This window comes from Aythya marila (assembly GCF_965140915.1).
Source record: "Aythya marila genome assembly, contig: HAP1_HAP1_SCAFFOLD_154, whole genome shotgun sequence".
In the NCBI taxonomy this organism is placed as follows: domain Eukaryota; kingdom Metazoa; phylum Chordata; class Aves; order Anseriformes; family Anatidae; genus Aythya; species Aythya marila.
Window position 1 is genome coordinate 557,193 of NW_028137218.1, and position 22,503 is coordinate 579,695.

Genomic DNA, 22,503 nt, shown 5'->3' on the forward strand with positions numbered 1-22,503 from the left:
TTCCCCCATTCCTCTGTGCCGCCTAAGTGGAGGAGATAAAAGAGGGTGGATGGGGGAAAGGTGTTTGGGGTTTCTTTCCTTTGTTCCTCACTTTTCTAGCTTGTTAGTAGTAGACAGTAAATTTTAATATCTTCCTAATCTGAGTCTGTTTTGCCCATGATGATAATTATTAAGCGATCTCCATGTCCTTATCTCAACATTTGAACTGGTTTCATCATATTTTCTCCTCCTTTCCCTTAGAGGAGGGGGAGTGATAGAGCAGCTGTGATGAAGCTCAGATGCCCACCTGTATAAAACCACCATAGAAGGTTGCAGAAAGTGGAAGCAAGGGCAGCTAACCTGAGAGGAATGCAGAGACATCACCTGAGCAGCCAGGGATCAAGTCTGGAAAGCTAAGGCTATGGTAAAATTGAATCTAGATAGGAAGTTCAAGGGCAACAAGAAGGGCTTCTATAAGTACGTCAGTGATAAAAGGAAGACTAGGGAAAACATGGACCCTCTCCAGAAGGAAACAGGAGACCTGGTTACCCGGGATGTGAAGAAGGCTGAGGTACTCAATGAGTTCTTTGCCTCATTCTTCACTGGAATAGCTCCAGCTACACCATCCAAGTCCCAGAAGGCAAAGGCAGGGACTGGGAGAGAGAACCACCTACTGTAGAAGATCAGTTTTGGGAGTATCTGAGGAAACAGAACGTGCACAAGTCCACGGGACTAGGTGAGATGAATCCCAGAGTCTTGAGGGAACTGGCAGATGAAGTTGCAAAGCCACTACTCATCATATTTGAAAAGTGGTGGCTGTGCAGTGAAGTTTCTACTGATTGTAACAGAGAACATAACCTCCACTTTTTAAAAGGGAATAAAAGTAGGCCCAGGGAAGTCTAGCCCAGTCAGACCCACCTCTGAGCCCAACAAGATCATGGAACAGATCCTCCTGGAAACTCGGCTAAGGCATATGACAAATAAAGAGGTGATTGGTGACAGCCAACATGTCTTCACTAAGGGCAGAGCGTGCCTGACATATCTGTAGGCCTACTGCAATGGTGTTACGGTGTTTGTGGGTAAGAGAAAAGTAACTGACATCATCTACCTGATTCGTGCAAAGTGTTTGACATATCCCTGTGGCATTCCTGTCTCTAAATTGGAGAGACATGGATCTGACAGATGGACCACTCAGTGGATATAAGGAATTGTCTGGATGGTCGCACTCACAGGGTTGTGGTCAACAGATCTATGCCCAAGTGGAGATCTGTTACGAATGGTGTTCCTCAAGGCTTGGTACTGGGACTGGCACAATTTCACATCTTTGTTGGTGACATGGGCAGTGGGATTGAGTGCACCCTCAGCGAGTTTGCTGATGACAGCAATCAGTGTGCTGGAGGGAAGGGGTGTCATCTAGTGGGGCCATGACAGGCTTGAGAGGTGGGCCTGTGTGAAACTCATGAACTTCAACAAGGCTGAGTGTAAAGTCCCACACATGGGTTGAAGCAGTCCTATGCATAAATACAAGCTGGGTGGAGAAGGGAGTGAGAGCAGCCTTGAGGAGAGGGTCCTGGGAGTATGATGCTTCAAAAACTCAACGTGTGTAGGCAATATGCACTTGTAGCCCTGAAAGCAAAATCCTGGGCTGCATCAGAATGAACATCGCCAGCAGGTCAGGGGAGATGATTCTCACTTTCTCTTCCTAAATTGTGAGACCCCACTTAACTTACTGTGTTCACCTCTGGGATCCCCAACGTGAGAAAGACATGGACCCATTGGAGCAAGTCCAGAGGAGGGCCACAAAAATGATAAGAGGGTTGGAGCATCTCTCCTATGAAGAGGGAGAAGAGGAGGAATTAAGAACAGAAGGCCCTGGGAAGAACGTAGAGCAACCTTCCAGTAGCTCCAGAGGGCATAAAGGAAAGCTGGAGAGAAAGAATTTATTAGAGGATGTAGTAATAGGACAAGGGGAAAAAGCTTTAAACTCAAAGAAGGTAGATTGAGATCAGATATTCAGAAGAAATCATTTACTCTGAGGGTGGTGAGGCACTGCAGGAGGTTGCCCAGAAAGGTTGTTGGATGGTGTCCCATCCCTAGAAGCATTCAAGGCCAGGCTGGATGGGGCTTTGAGCAACCTGATTTTGAGGAAAGTGTCCCTGACACAGCCAGGACAGCTGACCCAAATGGATCAAACAGACATTCCAGACCATCCAGCACTCCCTGCAGCCCACCACCCTACTACCAAAAGCATCTCTAAGCCTGCAGCGGAGGCGCCTGCTGGGGAAGAGCTGGGGAGGACCTACCAGCAGGATTAGAGAGGGCAGTTTGGGTACCAAGTCCTGCCCAGGGGTCCAACACTTCTCACCACTCTAATCCTGCAGGAGAGGTTCCTCTGTCTGTGGGTGCTGGGCAGGAATCCTTGGGTTTCTTGAGGGCCCAAGGCTGTAGAAGATGGGCGCTACCAGCGAGTGCATCATGAGGCGTCACACAGAGCCACTTTTGCTGGAAACTGCCTGTGGCCGGCAGGATGGAAATGCCTCTGTCAGTAGGAATAGTGTCTAGGGACTGGGAGTTCTGGCAGCCGTGCAGCCTTGTGAGGAATGTTTTAACAATTTGTGTCCATAAAGAACAATTCTGTTTGAATCCTGTCTGCCTCTGGGCCCTGCACTGGCAATTTAATTCTTGAACCACAGATGCAGTGTGTCCCAGTCTCCCCCTCATTCTAGTCAATTTATCAAGTCTTCAGAAAACACTCCTTAAATTTATGAACCTGTTTGCTTTTGTTATTCCGGACTTCTATTTCTAACAGTTACAGCCTTTTTTTGCCTGTCTTCTTCGAGATTAACTTAACACTGCTATAGATGTGACTGTGAATGGCTGGGGAAGAATGTTTTAATTACTCGTGAAGCGTCAATAAGAAAGCTGTTTGTGTTTGATGTCTGGGAGTTTCAGAACAACTGATAACAACTAGTGACTATTATGGGATACTATGCAGATCTTTGGTATCTGGCCAGGGGGCCAAGAGATTAAGAGGAAGGAAAAAGAAGCTGAAGGATGGCTGGGAGACAAGACCTGCAGAAAATGTTCTATAAACTTGGTATGGTGTCAAGTGAATACAAAGGGGAGAGGAAGACTACGAGCCTTCAGCATGAAAGACCCCTAGAGACCCCCAGAGGAGACTGATGCGCATGCTCCAGTAGGAGGGACTGGACCCCGGAAGCTAATTATAATAATCTATTTTTTTAGAAGTAGTAATGAATATGTATTAGTCTAGGAGCATAAATATCAGCTGCTTGATGTAACTGGTGTGTGTCCTGGTGGAGCGGACACTCCCAGTGCACCCAGCGCTGTTTGCTTACCTCTATTCCTTTATATTCTTTTAATAAATCCTATTTTTTTTTTATTTAATCCTAATTTGAATCCTGAGCCATTTATAACATGATGAATGGAGGTTTTTCAGAAGGAATAAACTGCCTGTGTTCTTAATGTTAACTGTATACAGACCCAGAAATCTTTTTATTTGTTTCTATTTTTTTTTCTCACCCTATTCTTCAGCCTTTCATCCCTAGCATTGAATTCCAACCTTAACATGATTCCTCAACAGAGCCCTGAAGAAAATCCCAACGTAACATAACATAGTCTCTACACTAGACACAGACTAGAAGCCAACGCAGTAAACACAGGCCTCCTTCTAATACTCTGCCCAACCACTAACCCTGGAAGGCAAGATCTAACCCCTAAACCCTAACCTGAACACCTAATCCCCAAATCCTGCATTCTTTTGGTTTAGTCACTTAACTGAAGCAGTTTGGCCTCATGAAGCTGAGAGAAACAACCCTGCAGACACCAAGGTCAATGAAGAAATAGGGTGTGGAAGTGCTCCAGGTGGCAGAGCAGAAGTTTCCCTGCAGCCCATGGTGCACCATGTTGGAGCAGATCTCCACATGGCAGCTGATGGAAGACCCCATGTGGAAGCAGGTGGATGTGGCCTGAAGGAGGATGCAGTCCAGGGAGAGGCCCTGCAGGAGAAGACTCCAGGTCAAAACTGTGGAGAGGAGCCCAGCTCTAGGCAGCCCCTTGTGATGGGGCCTTTCTTATGAGGACAAACGTGTATTGACCCTTTGATAGATGCTGCACAGGCAAGGACAGGACTCAGGATGGCATCGCCCTTCAGGAAGGAACTACCTTTGCAATTCCCTTGAAGTGTGGAACTCCTGGCTGTGTCACAGCTTGAGCCACTGAACTGTGCAGGCAGACCAAAGTCCCACTGTGACAGAAGCGACCTCGTGCTTCCCCTGAAGCCACTCCCCTCCCAGTCTTCCTGAACTACCATTGACACCGCAGACTCAAGCAAACAGAGATAAAAGGGAGTGCGAGAATGCCAGTGCTGTACAAACTCAACGACAATGATACATGATATAGCAAGTAACTGCAACACGACCTGAGCACCAGCTCATCACAAGCACCAGCTTCATGCTTAGTTGGTTTGAAAGGACTGAGAACGGGGCATTAGAAAAAGCATAAAAGAAGGAGCTACATCTTAGTATGCACTCAGCCTCACCAGAAGTAGCCCTGCAGAATGACAACCCATCTGGACGCTCATGGCTTGGACAAGTGTACAGTTTGCTGGTTGAAGAACTTTCTGAATGGCCATGCTCAAAGAGTGAGGGAGTGAAGGGAGTTCAGTCCAGTTGGTGTCAGTTGTCCAGATGTCCAGTTTAGTCATCAGTGACATTCCCCAGGGCTTGGGATTGGGTCCAGTTTTATTTAATATTTAGATCTACGATCCGAATGAGAGGATCAAGTACACCCTCAGTATATTTGCAGATGACAAGAAGTTAGGTGGGACAGTTGATCTGCTTGAGGGTAGGAAAGCTTTGCAGAGGTATGTGGAAAGGCTAGATTGATGGACTGAGTCCAATCACATGACATTCAACAATGCTTCTGCACTTGGATCATAACAACCCCATGCAGTAGCATAGGCTTGGGGAAGAGTGACTGGAAAGCTGTCCAGAAGAAAAGCACCTGGGGATGTTGGTCAACAGCCAGCTGGACATGAGCAGCCACCACCCATCATGGACAGGGACTCTGACATCTTCCAATAGATCATCTGTGCTTATGAGGTCACTGTCAGCTGAAGATCTGATAGGCCACGAGCAGGCCCATGGCAGGTGAATATTCCTGTGATAACAGTGGTGCCTGAGTCGCTGACAGGCTGAGAGCAAGGGTGGCCTGTGCTAAGTGCTGTGAGGACCCTGGTGCCTGAGAAGCCAGTAGGCCAGGAATAAGCATATGTCTTGTGTGGGTCTTTGGGAGCTTATGATGTCATGTCAGCGATGGCACCCCATGCTTGATTATTCCTGAAATACAACAGAAACCCCAGGCACCTGTCTACTGGTGCATCACACTACTTCATTGGGAACAGAAACCAAACAGGTGTCTATGTGGTGCTCAGGTCAGTGGTGCCTGTGGAGCTGACAGACCAGCAGCAGGCCCACAGCTCTCGTAAGAGCTTGTGAGGTCACCGGAGCCTGAGAAGATGACAGGCAGGAAGGAGACCCATGCCTGGGAAATGTACCTGTGATGCCACTCCTGGCTGAGTAGCCAATAGGGCAGGAGCAGGTGCATGGCCATATAAGTTCTTGGGAGGTCACTGGAGCCTGACTACTTCCATGGCGAGTATGCATCAGCTGCACGGATATCAGAGAATCACAGAGTCATAGAATGGTTTGGGTTGTAGGAATTCTAGTGACCATCTAGTCCACATCCCTCTGCTACAGGCAGGGACACCTTCCATTAGGCAGCATGTGCCTATGAGGTCATGGTCAGCTGAGGAGTTGATAGGCCAGGAGCAGGCCCCTGGCCTGTGGATGTCATTTGGATGCCAGTGGTGCCTGTGTAACTAAGTGGCTGAGAGCAAACATGGCCTGTGCTAGATGCTGGGAGGACCCTGGTGCCTGAGAAGCCAGGAGGCCAGGAATAAGCACATGGCTTGTGTGGGTCTGTGGGGAGGTCACTGGTGATCAATTAGCTGATAGGTCAGGGCAAGGCCCACGGATTGTACAGATACCTGTGAGGTCACTGGTGCCTGAGGAGGTGGCAGGCCTGCAACAGGCCAAGAACTTGTGTAGGTGTTTGTGAGGTCATTGCTGCCTGACTACAGGCCAGGAGCAGGCGCATGGCAGGTGAAGATGCTATGGCATCACCTGGAGCTGTGTTGGGCAGAATCATGAAATAGCCCAAGTTGGAAAGAATCAAGGATCAGTGAGTCCAACTCCAGCCACCAGACAATAAAATAAATTATATATGTATCTAAAAAACTATACAAACTGTAAATACATATTAAATATTAAAATATATCATGTATATATTTATAAAAGAATAAACCTTTTACATATGTATAATACATGTAAAATTAATGTAATGAAAAATAAAATAAAAAAGTAAAATAAAATAAAATAAAATAAAATAAATAATATAATTAATATAATATATTATACTGTATAATATAACATAATACTGTATAATATGTATAATATACTGGAATACTGTATGTAATATAAATATATATCAAATAAAAATATAATATAATCTATAATATAATATCGGTAATTATATATTATATAATATGAACTATATAATAATACATAAAATATATAAGAATAATATTTAATCTAATAAAATATATAAAATATAATAATGTATAAGTAATATATATATTGTATATATTCATAAAAATGTGTGTTCTATTAAAAATATAAAATGTATATATATGTGTGTGTATTTATATATATATATATATAATATATATTTATATATATTATAAATATATATATATAATAAATATATATATATATTTATATATATATATATATATATATATATATATATATATATATATATAAAAAACTATATGTCTGAGAGCGTTATCCAAACACTTCCTGAACCCTGCCAGGCTTGGAGCTTTGAGGAGGCTGGGAGGCACCGCAGGGCCATGCCTGGGCACGGGGCCAGGAGGAAACCACCGTCTTCCTGCCCGGGCGCCATGTCACGTGGGCTGCGGTTTGTGCACCTGCAGTGGCAGGCAGGCTCCAGCTCCCGACCCGCCACGGGGAATAACGGCCCCTGGGTGACACGCTGAGAGCCAGGGAGACGCCTGAGGCTCTGGGCTGCAGCTCTGCTGCCAGGGCAGGCCCTGGACCAGCTCTGGCTGCTGCCGGGACCCCACAGGAGGCTCCCTGGGGAGGGACGGGACAGCCAACGCTCCCGGCATGGGGCTCTGGCCCTGCCCAAGGGCCTTTCCCAGCTGCTGCAGCCAGCACAGCGGGGGCTGTAGCAGGGGCAGGGGCTGGTCCCTTCCCAGCCTGACACAGCCCTGCTGCAGGCACAGACCTGAGGATTCAATGGTGCAAGGATGGCCGGACAATCGCACCTTGGGGTCTTGGATGCTACAGCTTAGGAGATGCTCCGTGCTCCCACAGCAGGCTGCAAGGGGTGTCAGAGCCAGCTGCCCCCACACCCAGCCCTACCCCACGATGATCTCCCACCGCAGTGACGTGAGAGCCGCAGCGGAGCCGTCCCTCATATATGGTCATGAAGAGCGCTGGAGAAGTTCATTGGAGAGCTGGGCTGCGTCGGAGGGGAGATAAGTGCCGATAACTTCTAAAAAGGTGCCTGCTGCTTCGATTGGCTCCTCCTGCAGCTGGGACAGCATCTGCACAGATATATTGCCCTCCCATCATCTCCATTTCACTGTGGGTCCCCAGGAGCTCCAGCAGCAGGGCACTGCTGTCAGGACAGGAGCCTCAGGATGGGGACAGAGGGACTCCTGTCCCCTTGGGTGCTGTGGCTGTTCCTCTGGGTGAAGCCTTGCAGAGGTAAGTGCCAGCTTCTCTGTTCCACAGCCTTGGGACAATGGGCAGCAGTGGGGTCATTGGGATCTCTCTGGGAGTGGGGTTGTTTTCAGGCACCACTGAAATGAGTGGCAGAAGATTCTCAGTCTCTCAGCTCTGTTCTTTAATCTGTGCCTGTCTGGGTGGGAGGGGTAATCCATTTTCATATCTCCCATGTTTTTGGCAGCCCAAGCCTGACTTCATTTCTAGACACCTTGTCCTTGGGTACCCTTTTGTGACCCCTTGTTCCCCAGCACTGTGCCTCTGGATCTGGAGGAGTCCCAGACAATGAGGGTGGCCCTCAGTGAGCTCCAGGGCACAGCCAATGTCTGGGATGCCCCAGGGGGCTTGTGTGCTGTTCCCTGCCCCTGGGATCTGGGGAAGCACTGACTCCAGGAGGACAGGTTGTGTCCCATTAACAGAAGGGGACTGGGGCATCTGCACCGAGAGGTGCTCTTCTTGGGGACCCTGGTCAAGCACAGGGGCCAGTCTGACAGCAGGGATCGGGAAGGGACGTGGGCAGTTGGTATCCTTGTGGTCAACCCAGACAGTGAGTTTGGGAGGTGCCTGTGGCAGACAATGGGTAATGGAAGCTGCTCAGGGGCATGGGTCTGTTTGGGGGACACTGGGATGGGGAACAGTGGGAGCCCCATGCAGGGCTGGGGGCTGTGTGGGGGTGGGCATGGGTGGGGGCAGGGGTCCGCTGGGGTGGGAGGAGGTGGTGAGGGCTGTGGGGCAGCAAATGGCCCAGGAGGGCTAGAGCTGGGTATCCCCAGCCCAGCATAGCCCATGGGGAGAGGAGGAACCCCCCACTGCCCCTGAGATAGCCTATGGGGACAGGGATCCCACCCTGGGAACTGGGAGTCTGCCTCGGGAGGGGGTCCTCACGGACATGCAATGTGGGGCTTAAAACTCTCCTGACCCTTCCTGTGTTGGTGTTTGAAGGGGCTGCGGAGGTGAGGCTGGCGGATGGCGGCAGTCGCTGTGCTGGGAGAGTGGAGGTGAAACACCAGGACCAGTGGGGGACCGTGTGTCATTTCTCCTGGGACATGACTGATGCTGCAGTGGTTTGTAGGCAGCTGGGCTGTGGGGTTGCTCTCAAAGCTCCTCAATATGCACACTTTGGGCCAGGCTCTGGGCGCATTTGGATGAGTTATGTTGGCTGTCGTGGCACCGAGTCTGCCCTGTCTGACTGCACACATGCAGGATGGGGTCAAACAGGCTGCACTCACAGCTTGGATGCTGGAGTGACATGCTCAGGTAAGGACTGAACTTCTTCCCTACCTCTGGGACGAAGACACTTCTAAGAGACCTGGCTGTGACCTCAGGAAGCAACAAGTGGACACCAGAACATGGCTCTGTGTGTCAAGTTGCACTCTGAGCTGGGTTTGTCACTGCTGGTGTCCCTTGTCCCTGGGGAAAGCCCAGTGGGAGCACACTGAGCCTGGCCCTGAAGCTGGAGCAGCCAAGCCTGGGGAGGTGCCTGCGGTTGGGAGAGGAAAGCCCTCACCCTTCCCCACTGTGTTGCCTGGTTCCCATCTTTCTCCTCCCATCCAACCAGGCCCTGTCTGGCAGGCTGGTCCCTATGCCGGGGGAATCTAGAGCAGCTCCCCCAGCCACCAGCAGCCTCAGGGAAGGGCGTGCAATGGCCCAGGACTTTTGGGTTGTACCCCCAGCAGCCAAGAGAACGTTGGCCAAAGCAGAGGGGCTGCTCAGAGGGCAGGAGCACTGGGTTTGTGCAGAGGAGCAGGGTGGCAAGCAGCACCTTGTTCCTGTCCCAGGGTCCCCCCAAGAGAGGCAGCCCCCAGTGACATGGCCCCTCCAGGCAGTGCTGACCCACTGCTCAGCCTCTCCTGCCTGCCCTGTGCCCCAGGGGCTGTGCCAGCACCTCCTGGCTCTCCTCTCTGCCTGCCCTCACACCGGGAGCTTGTGTCAGCCCAGGGCTGCTCTCTGCCTGCTTTCCTGACCCATGCATGGTAGGTGGCTGGGGACGTGCATGCCCAGCACCACACTGTCCCTGCCGGACGACCCCCCTTTGCGGAGGATCCCCCGAAGTGCCCCATCTAACAGGAGCTCCCCAAAAGCCCCACCATTCCCTGGGAACAAGGGAGCTTTTTGGCAGACCAAAGATTTCTTCTAACTGGCCTGAGCCTTGTGGGGCAGAGCAGGCTGAAGTAAGCCCCCAGTTCCTGGGCCTGTTTCCCCGGGCCCACGTGCTGCAGGTGCTGCAGTGGTGGGTCGGGGGCCAGGCAGCCCAGGGACTCCGGGCAGCAGCAGTTTGTCTGAGCGGTGCCTGCGGCTGGGGGCTTGCAAAAGAGGACATGGGTGCTGGGCTGGTTTCTGAGGAGCAGCAGGGGGGCCCTGACCTCTTTGTGGCATCAGCACCCATTGAGAGCTGCTGGGCTGGCCGTGGGGCTCTGCATGTGGCCACCTCAGGGATGAGGTGGGAGGTGGGCACGGAAGTGCCAGAGGGCTCTGGGAACTCACAGGTCTCCTTGGTTGCTCCAGGATTTGTCCGGCTGGTCGGAGGGGACAGCCCCTGCTCAGGAAGTGTGGAGGTCTACGACAGGGACCAGTGGAAAGCTGTCTGTCACTCCCACTTTGGTGCCAAAGCTGCCGAGGTGGTGTGCAGGGAGCTGCAGTGTGGCACAGCCCTGTCTGTCCATGGGGCAGCTCAGCTGGAAGAAGGGGCCGGTCCTGTCTGGGACAGAGAGCTGCAGTGTGTGGGGAATGAATCCGTCCTCTCCTTCTGTCCCACGGGGGCCGCCAAGGACAAGGCCTGCACCCACAGCAATGGCACTCATGTCACCTGCACACGTAAGGACTTTGAGTGGGATGATGGCCATGGGGGCTGTGGTTGGAGCTGGAAAGCAGTGTGGGCACTAGGCTGTGCTGGGTGGGGGAGATGTGAGGAGAGGTGGTGGTCTGCAGCCCTAAAATTAGAGTGCTGCAGGAGGAGAAAGGCACGTTGTCTCTTTGGCCACTACTGCAGCTCCTGTGGGAGCAAGAGCACAAATGTGGCCTCTCTCACCCTCCTTTGTCCTTGTGTACACAGGGTTCAGGCTGGTGAACGGCAGCAAAGCGTGTGAGGGCAGGGTTGAGGTCGACGTGCTGGGGACATGGGGCACCCTGTGTGCCTCCCGCTGGGACCTCTCGGACGCCCACGTTCTGTGTCGGCACCTCGGCTGTGGCTTTGCTGAGTCCATTCCTGGAGGAGGGCATTTTGGGAGAGGAACCGGCCCCGTCTGGAGAGACTCGTTCCACTGTGACGGGACTGAAGCCCACGTGGGGCAGTGCCCGGTGACTGCCCTGGGGGCCTCGCCGTGCTCCCAGGAGAACGCTGCTGCTGTCATTTGCTCAGGTGAGTGCTGGGCAGTGCTGCAAAGTCCATTTGCCCCTGGTGTGTGACACGGCCACCCACAGCTGGGGACCCCACGGCAGTGCCAGGCTGAATTTCTCCTCTCGCCAGGCCCCAAGTCCCTGCGGCTGGTGGGCGGAGGGAGCTGGTGCGACGGGCGCGTGGAGGTCTTCCAGCACGGGACGTGGGGCAGAGTCCTGGATGAGCAGTGGGACATGCAGGAGGCCAGCGTGGTGTGCCGGCAGCTGCAGTGCGGAGAGGCAGAGGCAGCCTACACCCCCGTGAGGGCCGAGCGAGGACCAGGACCTGTGGGGCTGCGTGGGGTGCGGTGTGCAGGGCACGAGGCTAACCTGAGCCTCTGCAACACCTCCCTGCCTCAGAGCACACCGGCAGAAGGGATCATGGAGGACGTGGGGGTCGTGTGCCGGGGTGAGTGGTGCTGCACGTCCCCCAGGTGTGGGGCTGGGAGGGCAGCCAGTCCCTGAGGGTCGGGGTTCTCCCCACTGCAGGGAGCCGGCGGGTCCGGCTGGTGGACGGGGCCGGGCGCTGTGCCGGGAGAGTGGAGATCTACTACCAGGGGCGCTGGGGCACTGTCTGCGACGATGCCTGGGACCTGGCCGACGCCGCCGTCGTTTGCCGCCAGCTGGGCTGCGGAGGGGCCCTGGAGGCAGCCGGCTCTGCTCGGTTTGGGGAGGGCTCCGGGCAGATCTGGCTGGATGGCGTCAACTGCTCCGGGGCCGAAGCTGCTCTCTGGGACTGCCCTGCCGAGGCCTGGGGGCAGCACGACTGCAGGCACAAGGAGGACGCGGGAGTCATCTGCTCAGGTCTGTGCTGGGAGTGGGGCTGGGAGCTGGGGCCAGTTAGGCTGGGTGAGGGCAGAACCAGGTAGGGCCAAGGCCATCAGTGGCTGACATCCAAGGATGTCCCTGGGGCCTCTCCTCCTTCCAGAGTTCATGGCCCTGAGGCTGGAGAACAGCGACGGCTGCTCTGGGCGCCTGCAGGTTTTCTACAATGGGACGTGGGGCAGCGTTTGCTCCAACTCCATGACCACCGAGACGGTGTCACTGGTGTGCAAGGAGCTGGGCTGCGGGAATGAAGGGGACCGGGAAATATTCTTAAATTATGCCAAGCTGTCTGGCACCGCATGGCTGGATCTCGTGGAGTGTGGGAAGAGCAACAGCTCCTTCTGGCAGTGTCCCTCTGCTCCCTGGCATCCGCAGTCATGTGATGACCTCCGAGAAGAGACCCACATCACCTGCAATGGTAAATCTGAGCCATCAAGGCACCAGGTCCTGTTCCCCACTGGGTATGGTGAAATGCAGAGAAGGAACCCAGAGGTTCCAACTTCCTGCTTTAGACCCTGTTGCTGCTGGTGGCACAAAGGTGACTTCAGCTCTCAGAGCCACCCATGTCCACCAGCAGCAGTCAACAGCTGGGCTGCCAGCAGCTCCCTGGGGGATGCAGAGGCAACTGCAGGCAAGGTCTCAGAGGAGACCATGCAGGGCTTTCAGGAGTCCCCCCTCCTGGGACAGCCTCCTGCTGCTCTGTGAACCAGGGACCCTGTAGGGCCGAGCACTTGGGTCCCCCCTGCAGTGCCGTGTGTGTCCCCTGAGTGAACAGGGTTCTGCTGCTGCCCTGACCCAGCATGGGGATGTGCAAGCAGAGGTCAGCCCTGCTTCCTTCTGCATGACCCCCAGAGCAGCCCTTTTCAGCCCAACTTCTCTTTCCTTTGGGACATGGACAGAAAGGCCACAGGTGGCTGCATGCCCCAGCTCCACCAGCTGCACAGGTAGGGAGCTGCCCCTGCACGTGCCCCCCTCACCTGGCAGGGCTCTCCCAGCTGTCCTGGTGCCATGGGACATTGCTAACTCCCCAGACAGGGAGAAGATCCATGCTGTGGGAGGCAAGGATGGCTGCTCAGGCAGAGTGGAGATCTGGCACCGCGGCACCTGGGGGACGCTGTGTGACAATGCCTGGGACATGCGGGATGCCGAGGTGGCGTGCAGGCAGCTGGGCTGTGGCCCCGCGGTCTATGCCCTGGGCCAGGCTGCTGCTGGAGAGGGGACGGGCCCCATGTGGCTGATGGAGTGCAGGGGGACGGAGCTGTCTCTGCAGGACTGCTGGGCCCAGCCAGGGGACAGCGGTGCCTGCCAGCATAAGGCAGATGCGGCTGTGCATTGCTCAGGTGAGCAGTGGGGCTGGGAGACATGGCTGGGGGCTTGGCAAGGAGCTGGCTTGGGTGTCTGCCCTGCTGGATCCTGGCATGGCCCCGCTGCTGGCCTGAGCAAGGGTGTTTCTGCAGAGTGGGGGGCTGGTGTTGGGTGGGGAGCAGCCTCAGTGGGGCTGGATGTGCCAGTACATCCCCTGGACTGCCTGCACTGTCCTGTGAGCAGCCCAGAGCAGAGGTGCTGGGCCCTGTCCTTGCCACCCTGCTCAGCCCCAAAGGAGGGACAATTCAGGGGGCACATGCTGGGGTCATTTGCCAGGGAGGCTGCCTGGTGCCACAGCCCCAGCCTCTCAGCCCAGCTCTCCTTCTCCTCTCCTGCAGCTGCACCCAGGACAACAACATCCCCCCCACAAGCAGGTAAGCTGTCCTTCCCCAGGGCTGGTGCTGTCCATGTCCACGCTGTGACCCACAGCCAAGGGAAGGGGCTCCTTGCTGGGCTGTGAGACTCCCAGGAGGTCGAAGGAGCTGGGAGAAGTCTGTGATGTACCCAGCAGGGTGGGAGCTGCCCCATCACCCAGCCCTATCCGCCCCCCCAACCCCTGCTGCCTTGTGTGGTCAGGAGTGGCATGTCCTGCCCCCAGCCTCTCCCTTGTCTGATGCTGCCCCTGCCATGTTCCTGTTCATGCAGATCCCCCACGGGGTCGTCCGACCACCAGCAGCGATAGAATCTCGGTGCCTGTTGTCATCTGCATCATCCTGGGGGCCCTCCTCTGCCTGCTCCTGGCCCTCCTGGCTGGGCAGGTGCGAAGCGCCAGGGCTCAGCGCAGAGGTGGGTCCTTCCCCAGTGGTCCTGGGGGGGAGATGCCTCCTGGCACGGCTGGGGGTGCTGGGGGTGTTGGTGTTCTGGGGCACAGAAACAGAGCCGTGTGCTGCCTCCTGCCCCATGTGCTGCCCCACTGACTGACAGACCATGGGGCACCATGGTCTGGGGGGGTGGAGAGAGCCCAGACCTTGGGGCATCAGTTCTGGGCTGAGGAGAGAAATGTGAGAGCTGGGCTGGGTGAGACGGGGAGGATGCACTGCTGGCAGTGCTCTGGACAGCACTGGCAGGAGGAGCATGGGGCAGCGGGGTCCATCACCGTGTTGTCAGCCACCTCCCAACAGGGCACGGGCTGTGCTATTGCTGTGTGGGGCAGAGATGGAGCAGCTCCATGGGGAGGAGGAATGAGGGAACTGGTGTAGGGTCTGCAGTGGGATGTGACCCAGGGACCAAAGGGGCACAAGGGCTGTCTCCAAAGGGATGGTGTGAGGCTGCCCCAGACCATCTCCATGGGGATGCTGCCCTCCCTGGGGATGTGGCTGCAGTGCCAACACAACACAGTGGGGCTGTGCTGTGGGGACAGCCCTGTGCTGGCCTAGGGAATGGGGCTGGGGGAGCCCAGTGGGGTCCTGTCCCTCTCTGCCCATGCCCAGATCAGCCCTGCCTCTGTCCCCAGGCTCCGGGAGAGCTGGGGAGCCCTTCGCTGAGGCCGTGTACGAGGAGATCGCTTACAGCCTGGCGTGGGAGAAGCAGGCGAGGTTCAGTCCCTCAGGTGAGTGCAGGTCCCTGTGGAGGCACATCTGCGGGGCCCTTTCTCCCTGCCCCAGACCAGGGCTGTGTCCTGCAGCTCCTGCCCATGGTCCCCAAAATCGCTGGGCTGTGGGGATTTTGGGAGAGCATCCAGGTGCTGAGCCCCAAAGAGGAGCTTCCTCCACACCGGCTCTGCCCATCCCAGAGGGGATAGCTCCTCTCTGCCTGGCCCTGAACCAAGGACTAAGTGAAGGGCTTTCCCAGGGCAGCTGTTGGAGTCCCTCTGAGAATTGTCTCTTTCCAAGGAACTGGTCTCCTCCCCATGCACCCCCAGCTCTGTGGGTGCCCATCCCCAGCAGTGTTGACCACCAGTCAGGGCAGCAGGGCTCATCCCACAGCACCCACTGCAGCTCTCTGCAGGCTCCTTTTCAGAGGGGTCCCTGACCCAACTGCAGCCCTACCCCAGGCACATGAGGAGGAGGATGGTCCAGGGGTAAGACCCTGGACCCAGGGATAAGAGGTGGTGAGGGAAGGTAAGTGGTGAGGGGTAAGACCCTAGACCCAGGGATAAGAGGTGGTGAGGGGAGGAAGGGCTCCATTTCTCCTCCCTGCAGACAGACCAGACGGACAGCAGTGCCACCGAGTCTTATCATCAGAGCTGGAAGCATGAAGGCTCTGCTGTGACCCTGACACCAGCAGCATGTCAGCCCTGTGTCCCCACACACCCTCCCATCCTCTGCTCTGCAGGACATCTCTTCTCATTGCCACCACCTTCCCTCTCCTTTCAGATGTCCCTGTCCTGCCTGGAGGTTACCCAGCAGATGGCTATGATGATGCTGGGGAGGTTTTTGACCCTGGGGAGGATCCTGTCCCTGGGCAGGGGGACTGGGAAGTGCCCAGGACACCAGAGGAAGGAGCTGGGCACAGGGATGTAGTCACAGGTGAGAGGGCAATGCAGCACTGCCACTTCCTAGGTGCCAATCCCAGGCCTAGGAGAATCCATGCCATATTGAAAGCCTGACCATCCATGGAGAACCTGTCCTGGGATATTTTGTGGGGGCTTGGAGAATGGACCGAATGTATCAGGCTGGTGAGGATGAGGAAGGTGATAAACAGCCCCGAGGGGCACCCCACAGGCCCCACCACAACAGCCTGCCTTGATGCTTACAGGGGGAAGCCTGCACTCCTGGAGAAGTGCTGGGGACTCTGGAGCTGAGGGAGACACCTTGTCACCTTTCCTGGGGAGCACGGGCTATGACGATGTTGAAGAGGTGTCTCTGGCATGTCCCCATGAGGACACCCAGGATGTGACACTGCAGCCCCCTGCACAAGAGTTCCAGAGCCCCAGGCCAGCAGAGCCCAGCCCTGCCGAGCAGCTGGGTGCAGCCAGGAGGGAGGAGAGCTCAGTGCCACTGGGAGAGCCGTGAGCATCAGGGAATGGTGTCCCTTTACCAGCAGTCAGCAGACGCACATGGGTATTTCCCCTCTTGGTATTCCCCTGTTTTTATGCTGCATGTTGGTATTTGTTCATATTAAAACCCTCTGGGGGCTTTGCTCCACGTCCAGTGTTTCCCTGACCATGTATCTGGGTGTCTTCCTGAGGCTGATCAAGGGGAGCAGAGCTGAGAAACACAGCAGTCGGGGAGGGTCTCGTCATAGGGTCAGTGTCTGGCTGTGGTGCTGACAGAGCCCCTGGTCCCTGGACACTATTCCTACTGACAGAGACATTTCTGTCCTGCCAGTCACAGGCAGTTTCCATGCAAAGTGGATCTCTGTGAAGCCCTGTGAGGCACTCACTGGCAGTGCCCACCCTCTGCTGCCTTGGGCCCCCATGGAGCCCAAGGATACCTGCCCAGCACCCACTGGCAGGGATACCTCTCTTGCAGGTGTTGAATAAGTAGAAAGGTGGGACCCTTGGGCAGGGCTTGGAACCCAGACTGCCCTCCCAGCTCCTGCTGGTGGGTCCCCACAGCCTTCCAGTTCTTTCCCAGTAGGCTTCTCTGCTGCAGGCTGGGAGGTGTTTTTGGTAGTAGGATGGTGGGCTGGAACACCTATTGGAGCATCTATTTAATCCGTTTGGGTCAGCTGTCCTGGCTGTGTGCCATGGCATTGTCCTGCATACCCCCAACCTATGTGTTGTGGGGACAGTATGAGAGATGGAGAACCCATTGGTATGGTTCAGCAGTAAGTGAAACACTGGTCTGTTAACAACACTGCTTAGGTCTCAAATGCAAAACTCAGCTCCATATGAGCTTCTCTAAGTAGAACCATAGAGATTGAAAGAGTTTCAAGGGGGAAATGAATCCTAGCACAGGAGCTAGCAGGACTCATCGAGAGAGCATTAACTATGACGGGGAAGGGGATAAAACAGGGATCACCAGAGAAGTGCCTGGGGGAACAATGCTGAAGCTGAGGGTGAGGCAGATGTCTCATCTGAAGTGCATCTACACCAATGAATGCAGCATGGCCAACAAACAGGAGGAGCTGGAAGCGATTGTACAACAGGCTAACTCTGACCTAGTTGCTGTAAGGAAGCATGCTGGGATCACTCCCACTACTGGAGTACTGTGATGGCTACAAGCTCTTCAGAAGGGATTGACAAGGAGGGAAGGGTGGTGGTGTGGCGGCTCTTTATATTAAAGAGTGTTTTGATGTTGAAGAGCTTGGGGTTGGGAATGGTAGAGTGTCTATGGATAGGAATCAGGGGAAAGGCCTGTAGGGGTGACATCTTGGTGGGGGTCTGTTATATGATCGTATGACCAGACTGGTAGATGAGGTTTAGGAGTTCTTTTTGCTTTCCATGTTTAGAGATAGGACAGAGTCTTAGAGGGAGGTTTTCATGTTCTGCTTTGGGGAGCCAGTCAGAGTTTAGTGTAAGGACTAGATTTTTGGTTAGGTTTTTGTTTGTTTATTTGTTTTTATGGTGTTTTACTGGGTGAGGGCTGGTGTTAAGGCTGGCAATCTAATGCTAATGATTAAAAGCTAGGCTTTATTGAGAGTTAAGACTAATGCTAAAAGGTAACATGTCTGGGGTTTGACTTCAAGGTAGGATTTGAGGATGGGGATTAGAGCAATGAATTCCTTCCAGGGTGCGGGATTTAGAGTAGCTGTAGGTGTTAAGGTTACTGGACATAACATGAATATTTTTCAAGTGAGTGTTGCAGAAGCATCAGCCTTACCTGAACCCCTATCACTGCCTCCTAATCCTTCCTTTCTCTTAGCCAAACCCCTCTTCTTTCCCCTAAATCTCCCACCTTTATTCTCCCAGCTTTCCCCTGGCCTTACCAAATGTGTCACCCTGTTGGGGGCAGCTTTCTGAAGGCCTTTATGACCTCAGTGGCTCTGCCTCACTGCTGTTGGCCAGCCATGTGCTGGGACAGAAGTGACCTCACAGCCAGCATCCACAGGGCTACAAGGAGCTGTTGTGCTCAGGAGGCCTCTTCCCAGCCCACCCCCCTAAGAGCAGTGGGTGCAGGGGATGCCCTGCATAATCGCTCAGGTACTCTGCCTGCCAACCAGCTCATGCTTCAGAAGGCCTGCCACACATCTAGACTCACATTTCCTCATGCAGCCTTTAGAGAACAAGGGCCCAGCTCCTGCTCTGCTGCTCCTCCCTGTCTCTGCCAGGAGACCAGACCAGCCCAGCCCAGACCCTCTCTAGCACTCCACAGCTCCCTCTCCTCTCTCCAGTCTAACTCAAACCAGCCACCAGAGGAGACAAGTCTAGGCTGGCTCCAAGGCAGCAAATGCAGAATGGAGGGCAGTGGCTGTGTCTCTGCTGCAGCCATCTGCAGGAGATCCCTTACCCTTCCAATGTGCAAGCTCTTTATAATAAGATAGAGAAAATCTACATGAAATCTAAACAAGGAAACCTTTCCTATGAAGTAGTGAGGAACGGGAAAAGGTTATTCGGAGAAGTAGTACCCCACTCCCTAGTAGTTTTCAAGGCCAGGGTGAATGGGACCTTTAGCAACCAGGTCTTGTGGAAGGTGCCTCTGACCATGGCAGTGTGGCTGGAACAAGATGGTCTTTAAGATCCCCTCCAACTCATGCCATTCTATAGTTCTATGATACTGGAGGCCCCAAATTGGTTGTGTAGCTTGTGTAGACAGAAGGATTTCAATTCCTGTGAAAATGTTTCCTTCCCATGTATTACAAGTGTCACCTTGTGGGTATGCAGTCTCATAATGGAACAAGAAAAGATAATTCTCAAGACAAACTCTTCTTTTGAATTACAGAAAAAGAGAGCACTGGAAATAAGTGTCCATCCCCAGCTGCAAGAAGAGACACCAGTAATTGCTTCAGTCATTTTCAAAGTTGATTCCCCTGGAGGCCCAGGGACGTGGCAAGAGCTCCCTGTGCTGCTGAGCTGGGTTGGGCTCCTGGGCACAAGGGGAGCTCCTGGCAAGTGGGCAGCACTGCAGAGAGACAGCTCTGCCCAGGAGCAGCTCCTCTAAACAGTGCAGCAGGGCTGGGGCACTGCCTGCAGGGGACAAGGGCAGCTGAGAGAAGGGAGGGAGATGTTAAAGGCAGTGTGAAGGGGGGATGCTGAGAGCTCACTGCAGGAGAAATCTTCACAGTCCTGAACAGGGTAAGTCTCCGGCTGCAGCGCAATGCAGCTCATGTTCCTGGTGCCATCTCCAGATTTGATGGAATATCCCACAGTCGACAGGGGCTTTCAGGAGAACACTCAATGTTTCTTTGGATAAGAGGAGAGCAACAAGCTCCAGAGCATGGATTCTCTTCCATAAACAGAAGAGGGACAGGACACGAGAGTTCCTTCTTGAAGGACCAGCTGCAGGCTGTGAAGGCAGGGTGCAGACAGGGGTGGCCAGGGCTGTGGTGCAGAGCAGGGTCCCTGCTGTGCCCCCGGGGCTGTGTGCCGGGGCAGGTCCTCTGCCGCCTGCCAGGCTCAGCACTCAGCCTGCCTGGGGAGCTGCCCAGGGCGCTACGGGGAGAAGCTGTGGGTGGAAGGAGCCCCCCAGCAGGGCAGGACAGGGCAGGGTCCTGCTGGTGCACTGAGGTTACTGTTTCCCAGAGGCTGCTGCCTGTGGAAGGCTTCTCACAGATACACAAAACCCCCAGAACACCTCAGAGTGGACTCCTCAAGGGAAAGTTCAGAGGAAGAGTTTCCTGAAGACATGTATTCTGTGCTTTGAGATTTCTCCTCTTGCTTTGTGGGTGGCAGTTAGAGATGGAATTTATTTCTCCATTTGGATGAAGGCACTGAGACCGCAGTTATTGTAAGGTCTTTTAGGTCTGAGCTGCTCCATAGCCTTTGAAAACATGGAGTTATCCCTGAAAATTACCCTGGGACAGGAGATATCTACAAGGCAGATGTGAGTACACTGTGGATGGGATGGGTCTGTGAGCAATGGCATGGAGGAGATATGGGGACAGGGAAGAAGACCCCAGCAGGGACAGATTGAGGCAGGGGCAGGGAGAAGAGAGGGAACTGCCTGAAACTCCAAGGGAGAGGGGATTCAGGCACTCCCTGACAGGCCTGCAGTGCAGGCACCTTCTCTGCAGCAACCCCCTGCTCTCCCCTGCCACCCAGCACAGCCTCTGCCCTCAGGGGCTTTAGGGCATGAGCCACCTCCTCCTCAGCTGGACCTCCAGAAGAGGAGAGGAACCTGTTTCCTGCAAGGCGATACGCAGTTATCAGAATTATATGAGTACTTGCCCTGCAGTGTCACTTCTCTAGGTGGCATGCAAGCTTGGTAAGCTAAAGGCTTCCCTGCATGCCCATCTGCCTGTCTGTCAGCAGGTTGGACCACTGCAACGTTCTTTCTTATTTCTAAACCTGTGTGTGGTTCTCCCACTCTCTTTGTCTGGGGTGCAGGTGGATGTAAGTTCTGACATGGACTGGCAAGGCCTTGCCCTGAGGGTGTCTTCTTGGGAAAAAACTGCCCAAGCTTCATTTTAAAATGATAGGGATGGTGTCATTGAGTTGGGAGGGTAGGAGAATGAGCTCACACATTTCTCATTCGTCTCTGGGGACAGTGATTTCTTTTAGAGAAGCAGGTGGGTTGCTCAGGGAAGTTAGCCTAACTTTTCTCTGTTTTTCCCTCCATGGACAGGCAACCATGCCCAGAGGCAGCAAATGTCCAACAGCAGCTTCCCCACAGAATTCCTCCTCCTGCCATTCGCAGACACACACGAGCTGCAGCTCCTGCACTTCGGGCTCTTCCTGGGCATCTACCTGGCTGCCCTCCTGGGCAACGGCCTCATCCTCACAGCCATAGCCTGCGACCACCGCCTCCACACCCCCATGTACTTCTTTCTCTTCAACCTCGCCCTCATCGACCTGGGCTCCATCTCCATCACTGTTCCCAAAGCCATGGCCAATTCCCTGTGGGACACCAGGGCCATTTCCTATGCAGGTTGTGCCACCCAGGTCTTTATGTTTGTTGTCTTTCTCACAGCAGAGTTTTCTCTCCTTACCCTCATGGCCTATGACCGCTACATTGCCATCTGCAAACCCCTACACTATGGGACAATAATGGACAGCAGAACTTGTGTCAACATGGCAGCAGCTGCCTGGGGCAGTACTATTCTCTATGCTGTGCTGCACACTGCCAATACCTTTTCCCTTCCCCTCTGCCAAGGCAATGCCCTGGACCAGTTCTTCTGTGAAATTCCCCAGATCCTCAAGCTCTCCTGCTCAGATGCCTACCTCCAGGAAGTTGGACTTCTTGTAGTTAGTGCCTGTTTATTATTTGTTTGTTTTCTTTTCCTTGTGCTGTCCTATGTGCAGATCTTCAGGGCTGTGCTGAGGATCCCCTCACAGCATGGCCGGCACAAAGCTTTTTCCACGTGCCTCCCTCACCTGGCTGTTGTCTGCCTGTTTCTTAGTACTGCCACATTTGCCTACCTGAAGCCCTCCTCCATCTCTTCCCCTTTCCTTGATCATTTGCTGGCGGTTCTGTACTCGGTGGTGCCGCCAGTAGTGAACCCCCTCATCTACAGCATGAGGAATAAGGATCTCAAGAATGCAGTTAGTAAACTCGTTTTGGGGAGGTTTTATGGTACTCATAAAGATCCCTTCACTCTCCATTGATGAATCTCTATACATCCCTGTCCAGGCTTCTGTTTTGGTCATTCTAATTACTATTATATACTTTTTTTCTTTTTTGTCATTATGTCTGTTTTTGCCCTTTGCATTCTACATAAATATTTTTATTCCCCCCACTTCTATAAATGAATGAACCAGTTCTGTCCCATATGGAGGCCCATATGTGCATTTAACACTGTAAGTGAGTCAGTGAAGACTCTCTCATAGCATCTCTAAGAAAATGGAATTACCCCAGTGCACTTTCTGAAGACTGGGCTTTCCTTCCCTAACAAGTGCCGAGAAAAGGCCCAAAGCATTGCTCCCCAGAAGGGTCTGCTCTTGCTTCTGTTCAGGAGGGAATTATCATTGTCACATTGTGACCTGACAGAGACCTAGGGCTAGATTTAAGATTCACACATGGGTGTCTGCTCACAGCAGAGACAGGGAATGGTCACTGTATTACATAGCCAGGGCCGTTTCCAC

At 53.9% G+C, this 22,503-nt stretch overlaps 1 protein-coding gene across 1 annotated transcript; it reads left to right on the forward strand.

Moving 5' to 3' along the window:
* Nucleotides 1–400: 400 nt before the first annotated feature.
* On the forward strand, nt 401–15,901 carry LOC309891051 (scavenger receptor cysteine-rich type 1 protein M130-like; the record flags this gene model as incomplete). Its single annotated transcript, XM_082785442.1, has 11 exons — nt 401–550; nt 4,758–4,845; nt 10,380–10,688; nt 10,927–11,232; nt 11,341–11,658; nt 11,739–12,053; nt 12,178–12,535; nt 13,059–13,414; nt 14,085–14,225; nt 14,893–14,988; nt 15,714–15,901. 11 exons carry the CDS (start codon nt 401–403, stop codon nt 15,899–15,901), a joined length of 2,625 nt encoding a protein of 874 aa, XP_082641568.1.
* Nucleotides 15,902–22,503: the final 6,602 nt, after the last annotated feature.